General features: G+C 39.7%; 1 protein-coding gene and 1 pseudogene across 1 annotated transcript; one reads left to right on the top strand and one right to left on the bottom strand.

The window, feature by feature from the left end:
- The first annotated feature begins 8,273 nt into the window (after positions 1-8,273).
- Positions 8,274-10,221, top strand: LOC118356628 (heat shock transcription factor, Y-linked-like). The gene is made up of 2 exons (XM_035725926.1): positions 8,274-8,988; positions 9,424-10,221. Exons 1-2 carry the CDS (start codon positions 8,476-8,478, stop codon positions 10,111-10,113), a joined length of 1,203 nt encoding a protein of 400 aa, XP_035581819.1. The 5' UTR covers positions 8,274-8,475; the 3' UTR covers positions 10,114-10,221.
- An 8,625-nt stretch (positions 10,222-18,846) lies between these two features.
- The window catches only part of LOC118356647, a 2,786-nt pseudogene continuing 1,407 nt past the window's right edge, over positions 18,847-20,225 (bottom strand).

Below are 20,225 nucleotides of genomic sequence, written 5' to 3'. Positions count from 1 at the left end.
TCATGATCCTGAGGTCGTGACCTGAGCTAAAACCAAGAGTTGGATGCTTAACCAACAAAGCCACCCTGGAGGGAGTATCCTTTTATCTTCATGAAATATTTACTGATGTGAAAATGTTTATTACTTACTGTTAATACATAAAATTCTGGATTTAAAAAGTACATTAAACTAAGACATCCGCCTAATGTTGGTATCTCTTTCTGAGGTATGATAAAATACGGCAATTGTAAAAATAATTAATTTCTTCTACACGTATTAAAAAGACAAAGGAGTCACAATATCATACCATGAACCTACAGAAATTCTTACTGTAGGTGGAGTGTGGTTATTGCTAGACAGAAAAGGAACTTTTTACTCAGAATTGAGATTGCCTTACAAATGTACATTCTGTTTGTTGGGCACAAAGATTATCCCACATAATCTTTTTGTATAAATACATTGGCTGTTGCAATAAAAGCAATTTTCCCAAGAGACACATAGAAATAGATTTTATTTATAACACTGTCCTGTTATTTTTTTATCTCCGACTCTTTAGGATCTCATTCATGGTAGATCTCCTGACATCTCTTAAAATCTTTTACTTCCTATCTAACAGGTATTTACAGACATACCAAACAAAATCATATTTATTCCACTAATATGACTATGAGATGTATTTGATACTATTTAACACAGAATACTTACATAAGAGAAACAGATAAGTTAACTTTATATTCAGAAACTTAATTACATTTTATTTTAGTCAGTAATAACAACAGATTCAGGCTACTGTTAAAAAATTGAGGCAATTTTTGGCAAGATGGCGGAGGAGTAGGAGACCTAGATTTCGTCTGGTCTCAGGAATTCAGCTGAATAGGGATCAAACCATTCTGAACACCTACGAACTCAACAGGAGATCGAACAGGAGAGTAGCAACAACTCTCTGAACAGAGAAGCGACCACTTTCTGGAAGGTAGGGCTTGCGGAGAAGTGAATCCGAGGCGATATTCGGGAGGATAGACGGCGGGGGAGGGGCCTCCGCAGGCCGCTTCTGGCAAGTGCTAGAGCCGCGGAGCACAAAATCGGACCTTTTAGAAGTTGGCTCGGCGGAGGGAAGTCGCTGCAGTGGCTAAGCGGGGGGTGGAATCCTCCCGGGACAGTGTGGTCTCAGGACCCTTGGGGTCACAGAGAGACCGGGCTGCCTGAGTGCAGCAGAGCTCCCAGGTATCAGAGCAGGGAAGCCGGCTGCAGATACGGAGCAGAATCGCGGGCTCTCAGCTCGGGGTTGCCATAAACTGTGATCTGCGGCCCAGTCGGGGCACGGCTCCCCCAGCAGGGACCCAACAAGCAGCAGATCCGGGGAGACTCCCCTTCCTTCCCGGGGAGGAGCGGTGCGGGAACGCACTGCAGGGATCTGCTGGGTTTGGAGACTCCGCGCGGGGTCGGGTGCCAGAGATAGCAGCGCTCGATCACAGGCCGGGTGAGCACAGAGTGCGGCCAGAGACCAGGGACACGGAAGTGACTGCTTTTCTCTGGGGGCACACTGAGGAGCGGGGCCCCGAGTTCTCAGCTCCTCCAAGTGGAGATTGGGAGGCCACCATTTCTGCCCTGGGCCTCCAAAGCTGTACCGAGAGCTTGCAGGGAACAAAAGCTCCTGAGAGCAAACCCGAGCAGCTTCCTTAGCCCGGACCGACAAGGGCGGGGCAATTCTGCCTCCGGCAAAGACATTTGGAAACCACAGCAACAGGCCCCTCCCCCAGAAGATCAGCACAAACAGCCAGCAAGCCAAGACCAAGTTGATCGATCAAGGAGAATAGGAGAACTCCAGCGCTAGGGGAATACTGCACATAGATTCATGGCTTTTTTTTTTTTTTTTTTTTTTTTTTTTTTTTACCATGATTCATTATTTCATCAAAGTTAATTTTTGTTGACTGTTTTTTTTTTTATTTTTCTTTTTCCCTTTTTCAACCAACATCTTATAAATCCTTTTTTTAAAAAAAAAAAAACATTTTTTATTTTTCATTTTTAGAGTCATATTTTATCCCTTCATAGTAGTTACCCTTATTTTTGGCATATATATATAAGTTGTTCTCTCTTTAAAATTTTGAGGTACAGTTTCTTCTAACAGATCAAAATATACCCTAAATCACTAGTGTATGGCTTTGTTCTAGTCTCCTGCCTGATCACATTCTCTCCCTTTTTCCTTTTTTTTTCTTTTTTTTTCTTAAATCTTCTTTCTTTTTTCAAACACTTATCTTACCAAGTCCTTTTATAAAATCTTTTATAATTTTCATCTTTACAGTCATCTTCCATCCCTTCATTGTATCAACCCTTATTTTGTACATATATGTCTTTCTTCCTTTAAAATTTTAGGAGGCACTTTTTTCTAACAGACCAAAATACGCCCAAAATCTAGTGTGTGGCACTGATCTATGCACTAGCCTGATCATATTTGATCATAGTCTGCCTTTTTTGTATTGTTTTGTTTTTGTTTCTATCTTTTTTTTTCTTTTTTTTTTCTTTTTCTCTTTCTTTTTTCTTTCTTTCCCTTTCTTTTCCCCTGGTGTCAGGTCTTTTCTGATTTGTATACAGTATATTTGCTGGGGACGTTGTAAACCTGTTAGCATTTTGTTCTCTCATTCATCTATTCTCCTCTGGACAAAATGACAAGACGAAAGAAATCACCTCAGCAAAAAGAACAAGAGGTAGTACCGTCAGCCAGGGACCTACTCAACACGGACATTAGTACGATGTCGGACCTAGAGTTCAGAATCATGACTTTAAAGATACTAGCTGGGCTTGAAAAAAGCGTGGAAGTTATTAGAGAAACCCTTTCTGGAGAAATAAAAGAACTAAAATCTAACCAAATCGAAATCAAAAAGGCTATTGATGAGGTGCAATCAAAAATGGGGGCACTAAATGCTAGGATAAATGAGGCAGAAGAGAGAATCAGCGATATAGAAGACCAAATGATGGAAAATAAAGAGGCTGAGAAAAAGAGAGAGAAACAACTACAGGATCACGAGGGCAGAATTCGAGAGATAAGTGATATGATAAGACGAAACAACATTAGAATAATTGGGATCCCAGAAGAAGAAGAGAGAGAGAGAGGGGCAGAAGGTATATTGGAGCAAATTATAGCAGAAAACTTCCCTAATGTGAGGAAGGAAACAGGCATTAAAATCCAGGAGGCATATGTAACCTACAATGGTAGAAACATTAGATTGGCAACAGACCTATCCGCAGAGACCTGGCAGGCCAGAAAGGACTGGCAAGATATCTTCAGAGCACTAAACGAGAAAAATATGCAGCCAAGAATACTATATCCAGCTAGGCTATCATTGAAAATAGAAGGAGAGATAAAAAGCTTCCAGAACAAACAAAAACTAAAGGAATTTGCAAACACGAAACCAGCCCTCCAAGAAATATTGAGAGGGGTCCTCTAAGCAAAGAGAGAACCTAAAAGCAGCAAAGAGCAGAAACGAACACAGACAACAGACAGTTAACAGTCACCTTACAGGTAATACAATGACACTAAATTCATACCTTTCAATAGTTACCCTGAATGTAAATGGGCTAAATGCCCCAATCAAAAGACACAGGCTATCAGATTGGATTAAAAAACAAGACCCATCAATATGCTGTCTGCAAGAGACTCATTTTAGACCCAAAGACACCCCCAGATTGAAAGTGAGGGGGTGGAAAACCATTTACCATGCTAATGGACACCAAAAGAAAGCTGGGGTGGCAATCCTTATATCAGACAAACTAGATTTTAAAACAAAGACTGTAATAAGAGATGAGGAAGGACACTATATCCTACTTAAAGGGTCTATCCAACAAGAAGATCTAACAATTGTAAATATCTATGCCCCGAACATGGGAGCAGCTAATTATATAAGGCAATTAATAACACAAGCAAAGAAACACATTGACAACAATACAATAATAGTGGGGGACTTTAACACCCCCCTGACTGAAACGGACAGATCATCTAAGCAAAAGATCAACAAGGAAATAAAGACTTTAAATGACACACTGGACCAAATGGACTTCACAGACATATTCAGAACATTCCATCCCAAAACAAAGGAATACACATTCTTCTCTAGTGCCCATGGAACATTCTCCAGAATTGATCACATGCTAGGTCACAAATCAGGTCTCAATCGGTACCAAAAGATTGGGATCATTCCCTGCATATTTTCAGACCACAATGCTTTGAAACTAGAACTCAACCACAAGAGGAAAGTCGGAAAGAACTCAAATACATGGAGGCTAAAGAGCATCCTACTAAAGAATGAATGGGTCAACCAAGAAATCAAAGAAGAATTAAAAAAATTCCTGGAAACCAATGAAAATGAAAACACAACTGTTCAAAATCTTTGGGATACAGCAAAGGCAGTCCTGAGAGGAAAGTATATAGCAATACAAGCCTTTCTCAAGAAACAAGAAAGGTCTCAAATACACAACCTAACCCTACACCTAAAGGAGCTGGAGAAAGAACAGCAAATAAAGCCTAAACCCAGCAGGAGAAGAGAAATCATAAAGATCAGAGCAGAAATCAATGAACTAGAAACCAAAAGAACAGTAGAACAGATCAACAAAACTAGGAGCTGGTTCTTTGAAAGAATTAACAAGATTGATAAACCCCTGGCCAGACTGATCAAAAAGAAAAGAGAAATGACCCAAATCAACAAAATCATGAATGAAAGAGGAGAGATCACAACCAACACCAAAGAAATACAAACAATTATAAGAACGTATTATGAGCAACTCTATGCCAACAAATTAGATAACCTGGAAGAAATGGGTGCATTCCTAGAGATGTATCAACTACCAAAATTGAACCAGGAAGAAATAGAAAACCTGAACAGACCTATAACCACTAAGGAAATTGAAACAGTCATCAAAAATCTCCCAAGAAACAAAAGCCCAGGGCCAGATGGCTTCCCAGGGGAATTCTATCAGACATTTCAAGAAGAATTAATACCTATTCTCCTGAAACTGTTCCAAAAAATAGAAATGGAAGGGAAACTTCCAAACTCATTTTATGAGGCCAGCATTACCGTGATCCCAAAACCAGACAAAGACCCCATCAAAAAAGAGAATTACAGACCAATATCCTTGATGAACATGGATGCAAAAATTCTCACCAAAATACTAGCCAATAGGATCCAACAGTACATTAAAAGGATTATTCACCAGGACCAAGTGGGATTTATTCCTGGGCTGCAAGGCTGGTTCAACATCCGCAAATCAATCAATGTGATACAATACATTAACAAAAGAAAGAGCAAGATTCATATGATCCTCTCAATAGATGCAGAAAAAGCATTTGACAAAGTACAACATCCTTTCTTGATCAAAACTCTTCAGAGTATAGGGATAGAGGGTACATACCTCAATATCATAAAAGCCATCTATGAAAAACCTACAGCAAATATCATTCTCAATGGGGAAAGGCTGAGAGCTTTTCCCCTAAGGTCAGGAACGCGGCAGGGATGTCCACTATCACCACTGCTATTCAACATAGTATTAGAAGTCCTAGCCACAGCAATCAGACAACAAAAAGAAATCCAAGGCATCCAAATCGGCAAAGAGGAAGTCAAACTCTCACTCTTTGCAGATGATATGATACTGTATGTGGAAAACCCAAAAGACTCCACCCCAAAACTGCTAGAACTCATACAGGAATTCAGTCAAGTAGCAGGCTATAAAATCAATGCACAGAAATCAGTGGCATTCCTATACACCAACAACAAGACAGAAGAGAGACAAATCAAGGAGTCGATCCCATTTACAATTGCACCCAAAACCATTAGATACCTAGGAATAAATCTAACCAAAGAGGCAAAGAATCTGTACTCAGAAAACTATAAAATACTCATGAAAGAAATTGAAGAAGACACAAAGAAATGGAAAAACGTTCCATGCTCATGGATTGGGAGAATCAACATTGTGAAGATGTCAATGCTACCTAGAGCAATCTACACATTCAATGCAATCCCCATCAAAATACCATCCACTTTTTTCAAAGAAATGGAACACATAATCCTAAAATTTGTATGGAACCAGAAGAGACCCAGAATAGCCAGAGGAATACTGAAAAAGAAAAGCAAAGCTGGTGGCATCACAATTCCGGACTTCCAGCTCTATTACAAAGCTGTCATCATCAAGACAGTATGGTACTGGCACAAAAACAGACACATAGATCAATGGAACAGAATCGAGAGCCCAGAAATGGACCCTCAACTCTATGGTCAACTTATCTTTGACAAAGCAGGAAAGAATGTCCAATGGCAAAAAGACAGTCTCTTCAACAAATGGTGTTGGGAAAATTGGACAGCCACACGCCAAAGACTGAAACTGGACCATTTCCTTACACCACACACAAAAATAGACTCCAAATGGTTGAAAGACCTAAACGTGAGACAGGAGTCCATCCAAATCCTAAAGGAGAACACAGGTAGCAACCTTTTCGACCTTAGCCGCAGCAACTTCTTCCTAGAAACATCGCCAAAAGCACGGGAAGCCAGGGCAAAAATGAACTATTGGGATTTCATCAAGATAAAAAGCTTTTGCACAGCCAAAGAAACAGTCCACAAAACCAAAAGACAACCGACAGAATGGGAGAAAATACTTGCAAATGACATATCAGATAAAGGGCTAGTATCCAAAATCTATAAAGAACTTATCAAACTCAACACCCAAAGAACAAATAATCCAATCAAGAAATGGGCAGAAGACATGAACAGACATTTCTCCAAAGAAGACATCCAAATGGCCAACAGGCACATGAAAAAGTGCTCAACATCGCTCGGCATCAGGGAAATCCAAATCAAAACCTCAATGAGATACCACCTCACTCCCGTTAGAATGGCTCAAATTAACAAGTCAGGGAACGACAGATGTTGGCGGGGATGTGGAGAAAGGGGAACCCTCCTACACTGTTGGTGGGAATGCAAGCTGGTGCAACCCCTCTGGAAAACAGTATGGAGGTTCCTCAAACAGTTGAAATTAGAGCTACCGTTTGATCCAGCAATTGCACTAGTGGGTATTTACCACAAAGACACAAATGTAGGGACCCGAAAGGGTAGGTGTACCCCAATGTTTATAGCGGCAATGTCCACCATAGCCAAACTGTGGAAAGAGCCAAGATGCCCATCAACAGATGAATGGATAAAGAAGAGGTGGTATATATACACAATGGAATATTATGCAGCCATCAAAAGGAATGAGATCTTGCCATTTGCAACGACGTGGATGGAACTGGAGCGTGTTATGCTGAGTGAAATAAGTCAATCAGAGAAAGACATGTATCACATGACCTCACTGATATGAGGAATTCTTAATCTCAGGAAACAAACTGAGTGTTACTGGAGTGGTTGGGGGTGGGAGGGATGGGGTGGCTGGATGATTGACATTGGGGAGGGTATGTGCTACGGTGAGCGCTGTGAATTGTGAAAGACTGTTGAATCACAGTTCTGTACTTCTGAAACAAATAACGCAACATATTTTAAGAAAAAAGAAAAAGAAGAAGATAACAGGAGAGGAAGAAAAGGGGAGTATGTCAGAGGGGGAGACGAACCATGAGAGATGATGGACTCTGAAAAACAAACTGAGGGTTCTAGAGGGGAGGGGGGTAGGGGGATGGGTTAGCCTGGTGATGGGTATTGAGGAGGGCACGTTCTGCATGGAGCACTGGGTGTTATGAACAAAGAATGACTCATGGAACACTGCACCAAAAACTAATGATGTAATATATGGTGATTAACATAACAATAAAAAAATTAAAAAAAAAATTGAGGCAAAAAAAATTGAGGCAAAATACACATTATGTAAAAATAACCATTTCAAAATATAAAATTCAAGGGCAATTGTATCTTTGTAATGTTGTATCATATTACCTAATTCTTAAATATTTTCAACACCTTAAGAAAAAATCCTTTAAACAGAACTTTCCCTTCCCCTCTCACCTGGCCCAGGGCAACCACTAACTTGTGGTCTCAATGACTTTCTTTATATACAGGTTACACAGATTTAAGTTCCAAATCGTCAGGGCTTTTTAAATCTTTTGTTTTACTCATTTTTTTGCAGGTTTCACTTACCAGGTTTTATGTTATTGGCACCAACCTAGTAAGAGTGTGTTTAGAAGAAGGAAATAATTTTATATCAGGGGCTAAATATAATTATGTATTTATTTCTTTAAAAAATTTTGTGAAAATGAGATTTTGTACATTTTAGTTTTTTGGTCGCTGTCTACATAACTTTTATTTTAAGTACTTTATTTTAACTGAAATGAATTTCACAAGTAAACAGTCTGGCTTTAATTGCTAGGAAACAGGCATCTTGTGATGTCACAACTACTCAGGTGGTAGAGCATTGTGACGGTCTGGGTAGTCTATCTGCGTAGGCCAGCCAAAGTGGCATTTGAAGCTGCAGTGTTCAAAACCATGCAGATGAGAAACGTAGCTGAAGGAAAACTTATTTGAGATGGCACATGTTTCTTCAGAAATTCAAGATGATTCTCCTAAAGATGGATCGACTGGTTCCGCAGCCTCCATTAGCGCTCCTTTGTGTGATCCCACATTCACTGGAGATGTGGACCTGAGGTCTATGATTGAAGAAAATGCTTTGCAGGCCTTGTCAGGAGGATCCTTGATAAAAAGACCACGTTACACATTCTGTGTCTCTGAACCAGATGAAGATAATGATTTTCTTTCTCTGACCTTTCCCAGGAAACTTTGGAAAATAGTTGAAAGTGATCAATTCAAGTCAATTTGGTGGGATGAGAAGGGAACTTCTATAGTGATTGATGAGGAACTCTTCAAGAAAGAAGTGTTGGAGGGAAAGGTTCCCTTCAGGATATTTGAAACTGGAAGTATGAGGAGTTTAGTTCGCCAGCTTAATCTTTATGGATTTAGTAAAATGCGACAGAGTTTTCAAAGATCTGCTTCTCTGGCTGACTTTCTAGCAGAGGAAAAAGAAGTTTCTGTTTTAAGCAAGGTATGCAAAAATGTTATTACTTATATAAAGAATATATAAGATTTCACCTTGTATAGCAGTAAATATGTTCGTGTGTATAGGCTAAAGTCAGATTTTTAAATTTTTAACATTTTTTAAAAATTGAGGCCAGCTTAGGCATGAAACATTCAGGGTTATAAGAAATCTTGGTAGTATCTTTGATCGTTACCAATGAACTTCAATTTAAATAAGGTCCTGAAGCCACTTAAAGTGCTATTCACTGTTATCTGTAAATATATAACACATTTTCATGAACCGTAATTAAACGTTTGTTTCCAGTAAGTAAATTCTTAAAAATACTAACATACTAAATATGTTATTTGATGACTTTTTGTGATGAAACTACAGTCAGATTTTATAGGTTATCTTCTATCTTAGTTGGAAATGTCACTTAGTAACGTTCTCCTTTGGTTTCAGTTACAGTACTATCATAATCCATATTTTAAACGAGGCTGCCCCCATCTTTTAGTAAGAATGAAAAGAAGAGTTGGGATTAAAAATGCTTCTACAGTTTCATTAGTTCAAGGTTTCAACAAGAAACCCTGCAGAGCAGTGGATAATGTGGAGAGACCTAATTCTGGTTTTGTTGCTGAAACTAGCGGAGAAAGGGTATGTTCAAACTCCACCAACGTAAATGTGCCTCTAATAAGGAAGCTTTCTCCCAGCCAGAGAATTGCTACTACAACGGCCCCTATGAGAAGTGATTTTTCTCCTGCATCAGCAATGTCGGTTAGACCACCGGGACAAATTGGAATGGAGCCACATGCTACTTTAAACGAGTTGACCACTTTCCACATGCACTCACATAGCAGCTACACTCAAGCAAATGGCCACATTGTGAACTTTGTTACAACTACAACTTCTACATCTCAGTACCGTATCATATCTCCCTTACAGAGCAGTTATTTTGGTATGAGGGTGGAGCCTTCCACTTTTCCAACTAGATATGCGGATTTGTCAGCCAGTGAGGCTCGTTTTTCTAACCTGCAACCGGCCGGCAACCCATGGTGCACAATGCCAATGATAGGTGATACTTCTGCTGCCTCACTTTCAAGGACAACTCGTCAACCCTCTCCATGGTATGCACATCATCCTAATTACAACTGATCTGTCAAAGGACTATCATTATGCAAGATAACAAAGATTATCATTTGTTGGCAATTGACCGCATATTGGCAATTCTCTTACTTGAACAATAAAATTACACGTTCATCTGTATGGTTTCATTACGTTTATTTTTTGAAATAGTTCAGAGTAAAAATCTTTATTTTATTTATTGTATTTTTTTGTCATTTGGCAAGGACAGGTGACATACATCCTAAATAAATTATATATATTTAAAAAAGAACGGGAGCCAAGGAAAAGAAGCATTTGGAGTTAAGTAATTTCTGAAATAGTCCAGGATGAATAAAATGAGGGCATAAATTACAATGAAGTGGAAGGGGGCGCCTGGGTGGTTCAGCTGTTAAACGTCTGCTTTCGGCTCAGGTTATGATCCCAGGGTCCTGGGATCGAGCCTTGCGTCCATTGCAGACTTGTGTCCTGAAGCAGACTCCTCCTCCCTTTGCCGCTCCGCCCACTTGTATGTGCTCTGCAATAAATAAAATCTTTAAAAAATTGATGTGGAAGAGATACATGTCAATGAAATCCAGAAAAGACAAATACATAGTATTCACTTCAGTATTTTCTCAATTACATTATATTCTCCCAGTTATTTAGAAGAGTCCTTGGATTTTAGTTGGCAAAGGTTGTCTTCATTAAAAAATACATTCATAGTGGAAAGTATAACACTCTCACCAGTTCAGCAACCATTATGTGATCACATGCTGCAGTCATGGGCTGCATGTCTCAGAATGTTGTGTAATTTTACAGGTGGTATTATCAAAGGCCTGTTTTGCCCTAGTGATCTCAAAACATTCCATTTTGTGCCTTCATTTCCTCCCCTCATTAGCCCACCTTTTATATTTTTCAATGGATACATTTATGTTGCTTTCTGATTCCATCCACAGCCTATTTCAGGCTTAAGTCCTTATGCTGTTTTTGATGCCTTTTAAATTCTGAGCCTTGAAATTCAGCATAGTTAATAAGACTTTAGAGACAACTGTTTACCTGAGCACGTTCATAAGTTTCTATTACATTCACACTCTTTTTAGCCATGCCAATTCCCATCATACAACTCTTAGGGTGAACCCCTTTACTTTGTCTTGGACATCAGCACAGATTGAGCACCATTACTGTCATATTTGACAGTATTTTTCTATGTATGTATTGAATGAACAATACATGGACGTTGGTTTAAGCCAGTCAAAATCTACTTTTTGTGACTGAACCCATGTCTTTTACTATTGTCATAATTGGTCTTACTCTTCACTGGAAATTTTCTTCAAGAGTAGTTCACAGTTATGTACACTCCAGATAATGAGTTTGACTTAAGGAAACTAGCATCACTAGTTATCAGTGCATGCACTAATTTTTAGTTTCCAGTTTTTTGGCCATTATGCAAACTTGGCTGTTCTGGTTAATGCCACTATAAAGGCTTTTTTGTGTCCTGTTTCATTGAAATATAGGATTATTTCTCTGCGTGTCACAGTATCTTCTCCATCTTCTGCTTTCACAAGTCATTCCCTGAGAGAATTTGCTGCATACTTACCAGCTCTGTGTCTACGGCAGTATCCCAACTAGTGTGCAGTACAATGACAAAATTCATTCCCTTGGCCTCTGAGATAGCTGGAATTGAGATGAAATCCAGACCTGAACAATCCATTCTTGTCATCCTACTTCATCAACACATATTTTCAAACTGTGTCTACACCGGAAGAGTTTGCAATCATTACTCTGTATAAGGAATCCCGGTTTCTTCCTGGAGTTTCATGAGAATACCATGGTCATCTATGCCCATATGCCGTTAATCACCATTATTTAGTTCTCAGATGTGTAATTATAGAGGATATAGTTTAACAACATGGTTAAATGTTATACACAAATTTTTTTTTCTCAGTATTTGTTTTTTAATTTTCTTATGTTATGTTAGTCACCATACAACACATCACTAGTTTTTGACGTGGTGATTCACGATCCATTGTTTTCGTATAACACCCAGTGCTCCATGCAGTATGTGCCCTCCTTAATGCCCGTCACCGTGCTAACCAATCCCCCCTCCCCTCTAAAACCCTGTTTGTTTCTCAGAGTCCAGTGGTTCGTCTCTTCCTCCGATTTCTGCCCCCTTCATTTTTCCCTTCCTTCTCCTAATGTCCTCCATGCTGTTCCTTATGTTCCACAAATAAGTGAAACCATATGATAATTGACTTTCTCTGCTTGACTTATTTCACTTAGCAAAATCCTTTCTGATGGCTGAGTAATATTCCATTGTATATACGGACCACATCTTCTTTATCCATTCGTCTGTTGAAGGGCATCTCGGCTCCTTCCACAGTTTGGCTATTGCGAACATTGCTGCTATGAACATTGGGGTGCATGTGGCCCTTCTTTTCACTACATCTGTGTCTTTGGGGTAAATACCCAGGAGCGCAATTGCTGGGTCATAGGGTAGCTCTCTTTTTAAATTTTTGAGGAACCTCCACACCGTTTTCCAAAGTGGCTGTACCAACTTGCATTCCCACCAACAGTGTAAGAGGGTTCCCCTTTCTCCACAACTTCTCCAACATTTGTTCTTTCTTTCCTCGTCCATTTTTGCCATTCTAACTGGTGTAAGGTGGTATCTCAACATGGTTTTGATTTGAATTTCCCTGATGGCTAATGATGATGAACACTTTTTCATGTGTCTGTTAGCCATTTGTATGTCTTCTTCAGAGAAGTGTCTTTTCATATCTTCTGCCCACTCTTTGACTTGATTATTTGTTTTTTGGGTGTTGAGTTTGAGAAGTTCTTTATAGATCTTGGATACCAGCCTTTCACCTGGAGTGTCTTTTGCAAATATCTTCTCCCATTCTGTGGGTTGCCTCTTTGTTTTGTTGACAAAGCTTTTGTCAACTGTGCAGAAGCTTTTTATCTTGATGAACTCCCAAAAGTTCATTTTTGCTTTTGTTTCACTAGCTTTTGGAGATGTATCTTGAAAGAAGTTGCTGTGGGTGATGTCAAAGAGGTTATTGCCTATGTTCTCCTCTAGGGGTCCTCTCTGCCTCTAGGACGCGAATGTTTGTTTCATTCCCCAGATTAGGGAAATTCTCAGCTGCAATTTGCTCAAATACATCTTCTAGTCCTCTCTCTCTCTCCACTCCTTCCGGGATTCCAATTATTCTGACATTGGAACGCTTCATGGTGTCACTTATTTCTCTGATTCTATTTTCATGGATTCTGAGTTGTTTTTCCCTGGCCTCCTCTTTTCCCCTTTTATCTAGTATATTGTCTTCCAGGTTGCTTATTCGTTCTTCTGCCTCACTTGCCTTGGTGTTAGATTATCTAGATTGGATTGGATCTCATTGATAGCATTTTTCAGTTCTGCCAATTCAGTTTTCATTTCTGCCCTTAGACACTCTATGTTGCCATTGATTGATTTCTCCATTCTAGCCATTGTCTTCACAATTGCTACCCTGAATTCCTCTCCGACTACTACCCTGAATTCCTCTCCGACATCTTGGTTATATCTGCATCCATTTGTAAATCTGCACCATAAGTCATAATCTCTGAGTCTTTTCTATTTTAGGGGTTCCTCCTCCTAGTCATTCTGTTGACGGACGTTTGAGGGAATGTACCCAAGCAAGATGCACCTGTTTGTTAGAGACCTTAGGGTTGCTGGCCTCTTGTTTTCCCAGCCTGTCTTCCGGTCAGGGGCCTGGTGTGCTGTTACTCAGGCAACCCTGTTTGGGCAGAGTTGCCCTACCCCCCTGTGGCGGGGGATGGGCTCAGTGGGAACTGGTTTTGGGGGGCTTTTGTTCTCTGGTGGCTTTCCACGTCTCTTCCACAAGTCAGAGCAGAGGAGACCGTTTCCAACCCTCTGCCTCAGAGCAGAGAGACCGCAGTCTGTTCTTCAGTGAGCTCTCCAGGCCACACCGTCTGCGTTTCTGTCCATGCTGCTATAAACTGCAGGGTCCTGGTTTGTGTGCCCCTCTGCAGCGCCCCCAGTCCTGCCTCCAGGTCGGAGCATGTCTCTGCCCTTTGTGCTTCTAAAACCGCCAACAGCTCCCGGTTCCCACGTGCAACCCCGCGGCTCCAGGTTTCCGCCCGGGGCCGCCCTAAAGTCCTTTCCCTGCCGCTACTGGTCTGTGAGTCTGTGCCCCATCCCCAGGACATGAGGCTGTCACTCACCGGAGGTGTAGGATCCCCACGGCCAGGCACCTTCCCGCTGCCATTTATCCTCCGATATCTGCCCGCAGAATCAGGGCTCCCCTCTTAGTACCTCAAAACCAACCGCCTGCGATATTCTGTTTGTAGAGATCCAGATCTTCTTACATCTCAGGCTGGTTTCGTGGGTGCTCAGGGTGGTCAGGTAGATACCCAGCTCAATTCCGGGTACCAGTTGAAACAGGGTCCCCTACTCCTCTGCCATCTTTCCTCTGCTATCAAGCGCTGACTCTTGATCTCAACTCAGGTCTTGATCTCAGGGTCCCAAGTTCAAGCCCTAGAGTGAATCTTTTATAGAAAGCATAAAGTTGGATGATGGTTTTTCCATTATCACAAATAGTGTCTTTTACTTAGATAGTCTAATTCATGTACATTTAAAGTGATTGATGATAAGGAATTTTCTACTACCATTTGCTATTTCTTTTCCATATGTTGTATATTTTTTCTTTATTAATATATCTATTACTACCCTCCCTTTGTATCTCATGGATTGTTTTCTCATTTCCTCTTCTGTGCATATTAAAGTTATTTTTAGTAGATATAGTAAGGATTACATATATTATCTTGAATATAAAAATTTAGTCCAATTTAATATCAACTTAGGTCAGTAGCATATAAAAATCTGTTTCTATACACCCCTGTCCCTCCTGTATTGTCACGCATTGCATGTTTACCTATACACTTTATAAACTGCGTGTTTATTAAAACACATAAGCTATCTTTGTTTTGTCTTTTAATCCATGTAGAAATGAAGAGGCTTTAGAAAAATACAGTAATTTTCATTTGATATGTACCAATGTGATTCCCCTTAATCATGTTTATTTCTTTAGGTTGCTTCAAATTACTGTGTGGTATCATTTCATTTAAGGCTTCAGTATTTACTTTAGCATTTTTTAATTTAGCAGGCATGTTAGTGATAAAATTTCTCAGCTCGTTTATTTATTTATTTTTTAAGATTTTATTTATTCATTTATTTTAGACAGAGAGAGACCATGAGTGGGGACAGACGCAGGGAAGGAGAAGGGAGAGGCAGAAAGTACCTGAAGCAGTCCCCTAACCGAGTTGGAGCCTGACACAGGTTGGATCCCACAACCACAAGATCATGACCTGAGTGAAAATCAAGAGTGGGACACTCAACTGAATGGGTCACCTGGCGCCCTTTTTCTCTAGTTTATATGAGAATGTTTTAATTTTTTCAAAAATTGGTTTGGCCATATATAGAACTCTTGGTTGACGGCAAGATTTTCTCCTTTTTCCCTCTTTAAGTATATCATCCCACTGTTTCTGGCTTTTATTATTTATGAAATCTCATTGTGGATGTCTGGTGCACAATGAGTCACTTTTAGCTTGATACGTGCAAGATTCAGAGGTCTTTGGCTTTTGAAATTTTACTATGATTGTCTCATTGTAGATCTTTTTGATTCTATTCTGGTTGAAATTTCTTGAGGTATTTGAACATGTTCATATGTTTATTTCAAAATTTTGAGAAGTTTTTGACCAAAACAACTATTCTTTGTACTCCTTTTCTCTCCTCTCATTTTGGAGAGGATAATTCACTATTATTATGTGAATACTGGTTTACTTTCTAGTGTCTTAAAGGTCTTAGTCTTTGTTATACTTTGTCTTCATTCATTTTTGTTCTGCTTCTCAAGCTCCACAATTTCAATTGATCAGTCTTTAAGTTCATTGATTCATACTTCTGCATGCTAAGTCTTCTCTTAATTCTTAGAGTAAAATTTTCATTTCAGTAATTTTATTTTTTATCTTCCAATAAAAACCCACAGAAGGGAGAAAAGTATATCTGACAAATGACTTGCATTCATAATATCGAAAGGACTATTATAATTCAACTAAAATACAAATGACCATTAAAACTTGGACAATGGACAAAGAAAATTATCTTAAATTGCAGACGATTTGATACATAAAAAAATATTAAGAAATCAAAACAGTAGAACAAATAATGTGTTAATAATATGTTAATAATTATAATTCCATATAACTGAACATAATTATAATCCTAGCTCATTATAATAATGAATTAGCATTATTAGAACTAATGAGTGTAGTAGGTTGCAGAGGATATTAATACACAAGATCAATTGTATTTTTTTATGCCCACTATTACATTTGAAAAAAGTTAAGAAGACATTTACAACAGCATCAAAATAACATCAAAAATATTTTTAAAATTTTTTTCCAGTTTGAAACCATACTTTATTTTTAATGTAGCTAGAAATCCAATAACTATTTATTTTTAAGCAGAAAAAACCTCCTTTACTTTTTCCTTCTTATATCATTGTTAGCACAAGAAAAAAGACTTCTGGTTTAGAAATGATACTGAGTTTCTATTAAAATGAATGTACTTTGTTATTTGTGGAACTTAAAAGCACAGGACACATTTTCAGAAGACCAATTTTACTTTTACCCACTTGTAATATTTGCAATGTTAAAATGTACTTAAGTAATATATAATAAGTAAATCAAATAAGGAACCCAAAGTTATTCAAAGCACACATTAGAAAATTTGAGAGAGAACACACATTAGCAACAACAACAAAAACCGCTGGCAAGCTCAAACGCAAGTTTATATGCTGAGTATTTTTAAAGGGTTTAAAAAGCATGCTCCGTTAGCCTACAGCTTTTTCTCACTTATATAACAGATGCATTTCTATCTGCTTGTGTACAGCAAAGGGTTAGAACCTGGATCCACTTACTTGACTTCATAAACGTGCTACTTCAAAAATGTATTCCATGGAATTTTCTTCACTGCTCTTACCACTGATTCTTCAAATAAGCAAAGTACAGAGGGTCTCATCCCTTGAAACTGTTTTTAAACACTAGTACTTGACACTGGAAGATAGGTAGAAACCTAGCAATTCCTGGTACAGTGCCTGGACTTAGTCGTAATTAATGTTGAGAGTTGAATGTACAATAGAAAAGTCTATCATGTCTTTATCCTTGGAGGAGAGGGAGGGAGAAAAGGGAGAGGTGGGGGATATGTAGTACTTAAGAGCTAAACAGGAGCACAATGACTCATAATGCCATCAACCCCACAATGAAGAACCATGGATCTCATCGATTGTATAATTCACGTTGGATCAAAGATGTTTGTTCCCCTCTATGTCTATCAGTGAATTCAAACCTCATACTCTCCAAACTACAGAGATGAATGATGTAAGATAAATTCCAACTGCAACAGGTATTTCCTAACTAGAAGACTGAACGCCGAAGGGAATCCAATCCCTCCTTCCGACCTCTTTTGACATGGTAAGATTTCCACCAAAGCGGAAACCTAACATTTAAATATGAAATCTTTTGGCCAAGTAAGAAACTACAGCTGTTATGGCTATTACCTCACATAATCACTATATTACATATTAAACCCAGCATGACATACACTTGCAGAATTATGTTGTGAATGATATAGTAGTGATGATGCCAGTAACAAAGGACTATCTTTAGCTCAAAAAGAGTATGGGGGGGGTGGTGCGGGGGGAGGTGAAAACAAGTAGAAAGTGCACCAGGAGATGGATCTTTTCTGACCAGGAAAGGTCACTCTAAACACAGAAATATCAAAAGAAAAGTATTCCCTTATTTCCCCTATGTGGAAATAATGCAAAACATTTATTTTCTATATCAGAGAAGAACACACCTAAGTAATCCAATTCTACTGCAGCATTATAAAAATCATCCCTTTACCACAGTGTAAGATTTAAATGCATCTGCACAAGCGTGCACCCTATATAAAAGGAATAAGGTTGCTGCTGCCCTGCCAGGCACTTCCAGTCCCTACCTAGGTCCTACTGCAATACTGATGGCCCTCATGGTTTTATCCAAATAAATTCTGTTTAAAAAAATAAAGCATTTCTGGGGCACCTGGGTGAGTCAGTCAGTTAAGTTCTCCCTTCGGCTCAGGTCATGATCTCAGGGTCCTGGATGGAGCCCCCACCGGTCTCCCTGCTCCGCGGGAAGCCTGCTTCTCCCTCTCCCACTCCCCCTGCTAGTGCTCCTGCTCTCACTCTCTCTGTCAAATAAATAAATAAAATCCTAAAAAAATAAAAAATCAAGGATTTAAAAAGACAAGTCAAAATGTCTCAGAAACTGTATCTCCAGGTCAAAGTTCATCTATTTAAATGTTATATTTGCTTCTTCCCACTAATAAACCTTTATTTCACTCAAACTGAGCAATAAATCTTCCACACTGAAGTATCTTCCTTGCCCAGTTAATCCAAAGGAAAAAAAATGAAATGATTAGTAAAGGACAATGTAGAGACTAATACACCCTTTTAATATGTTTTTAAAAAGTGTTTAAAGTTTGTAATTCCTAGTGGGAAAACAGTATCTGAATGAATACCCTAATGGCAAACCACTGTAGAGTGTTGCAGTTGCAGGTGGGGCAGAGGGGTAGGGATTCTCTTCTCAGCACCCCAGCTTTCTTCATGAGAAGGTCAGAGGTACACTGCTTTGTATCATTGCGACATCCTTTGGGTGATCGTTGCTTTTCCTTCAGCAAGGGCTTTATTTGTCTGAAGGGCATTATGCTTGACCTCCCAATCTGACTGACAATTTATTGATGAGATTCATAACCTTTGGATTGCTCTATTTTGACATACTCGCTGGGGTCTGGGCCACATCCTGGAAGGCCACCATAACTTCTGGATCCTGCATGGCTGAGAGAACCTCTGGATCACTAAGAATTTCACTGAGCCCAGGCATTCCTGACATTCCAGGCATTCCCCCCTGCCATTCCAGGCATTCTCCAGGAAAACTACCAGGCATTCCCCCAGGAAAGCCACCTGGGAAAGAGCCATAGGAGCTCCTGATTGTCATCTGGCTTCTTCCTCCCTCTGGGCTCTCTCATGTTCTTCCCGAGCCTTCTTAAACCTTTCTATTCTTTCTTTGATCTCTTGTTCTTCACGTTTTCGCTCATACTTTCTCCGATGTTCAGCAATTTTCTGGGCCCTCGGTTGAACTTCTTTCAGCACTGCACTAGCATCTTCGTCGTAATCCAGTTCACAAGCAAGGGCAAGGTCATGTGCTGCTTCTTCCCAATGGCCCAGAAGTCTGTGTGCTTTCCCTGTCACTTATAAGGCTGAGCTGAATCAGGATTTATTTCAATAGCCCTGTCACAGTCTCGAAGGGCAGCATTTCGCTTCTGTCATTTGATGAAGACACTGGCTCTCTTGGCATACAGAATGGCCAAGCGAGGAGGATTCAGTTTGATGGCATCTGTGAACAAGTCAATGGTTTTCCGTAGTTCACCATCATTTAGGGCATCAATGGCAGCCACTTTTTTATCATTTGCCTGATCCATTAGTTCCTCGGTTCATCTCCCATTTCTTGAGGGGCGTCAGTATCTGGTTCAATCACACCTTCATTGTCGATTTCTAGATCACTTTCCTCACTTGATGGTTCATCTCTCTTTATGTTTTTCCTCCGCCTTCTTACTATTTGTTTTTTCTTCCTTGATATTGTCTTCTGATTCAGTTTTACGAGTTGCAGGTGGTATTTTACCCCCCACGCTCTCCACACACTCCCGCAGGAAGCGCCATTCCTCGGTGTGCAGAACGCTCGAATCCAGCCTCCACATTTTCAGGAAGGCCCTAAGCTCGCTCACTTTGAGGGGGTCCGTGGTCCGGAGGCGGTGGCAGGCGGCAGGCGTGATTGTGTGGAAGGGGGAGGCTGCCAAGAGGCAGAACAGACTAGAACCTTCCCGGCCGCTGGCTCCTCTTACCCCACTTGTTAAACTTTTAATTTAAAAGTCCAAGCTTATATTCAGAAAACTACACAAAAAATGTTTAAACAATAAGGAAGATTTAAATAAATGGAAAAATATCTCTAGTGGACTTAACTGTGGTTCTCTTCATGTTCATATGATGAAGCTCTAACCCTCAACCTAGCTGTATTTGGACAAG

This window comes from Zalophus californianus, chromosome Y (genome assembly GCF_009762305.2).
Source record: "Zalophus californianus isolate mZalCal1 chromosome Y, mZalCal1.pri.v2, whole genome shotgun sequence".
NCBI classification, from domain to species: domain Eukaryota; kingdom Metazoa; phylum Chordata; class Mammalia; order Carnivora; family Otariidae; genus Zalophus; species Zalophus californianus.
The sequence above is the reverse complement of the archived record's forward strand: the minus strand, read 5'-3'. Positions and strand labels throughout refer to the sequence as shown.

What these genes read in the sequence shown, in the direction of transcription:
- LOC118356628 (XM_035725926.1), top strand. Translation starts at nt 8,476, where the DNA reads ATGGCACATGTTTCTTCAGAAATTCAAGATGATTCTCCTAAAGATGGA. An exon ending in AAGTTTCTGTTTTAAGCAAG is followed by an intron (nt 8,989 to 9,423) that starts GTATGCAAAAAT and finishes CTTTGGTTTCAG; the next exon opens with TTACAGTACTATCATAATCC.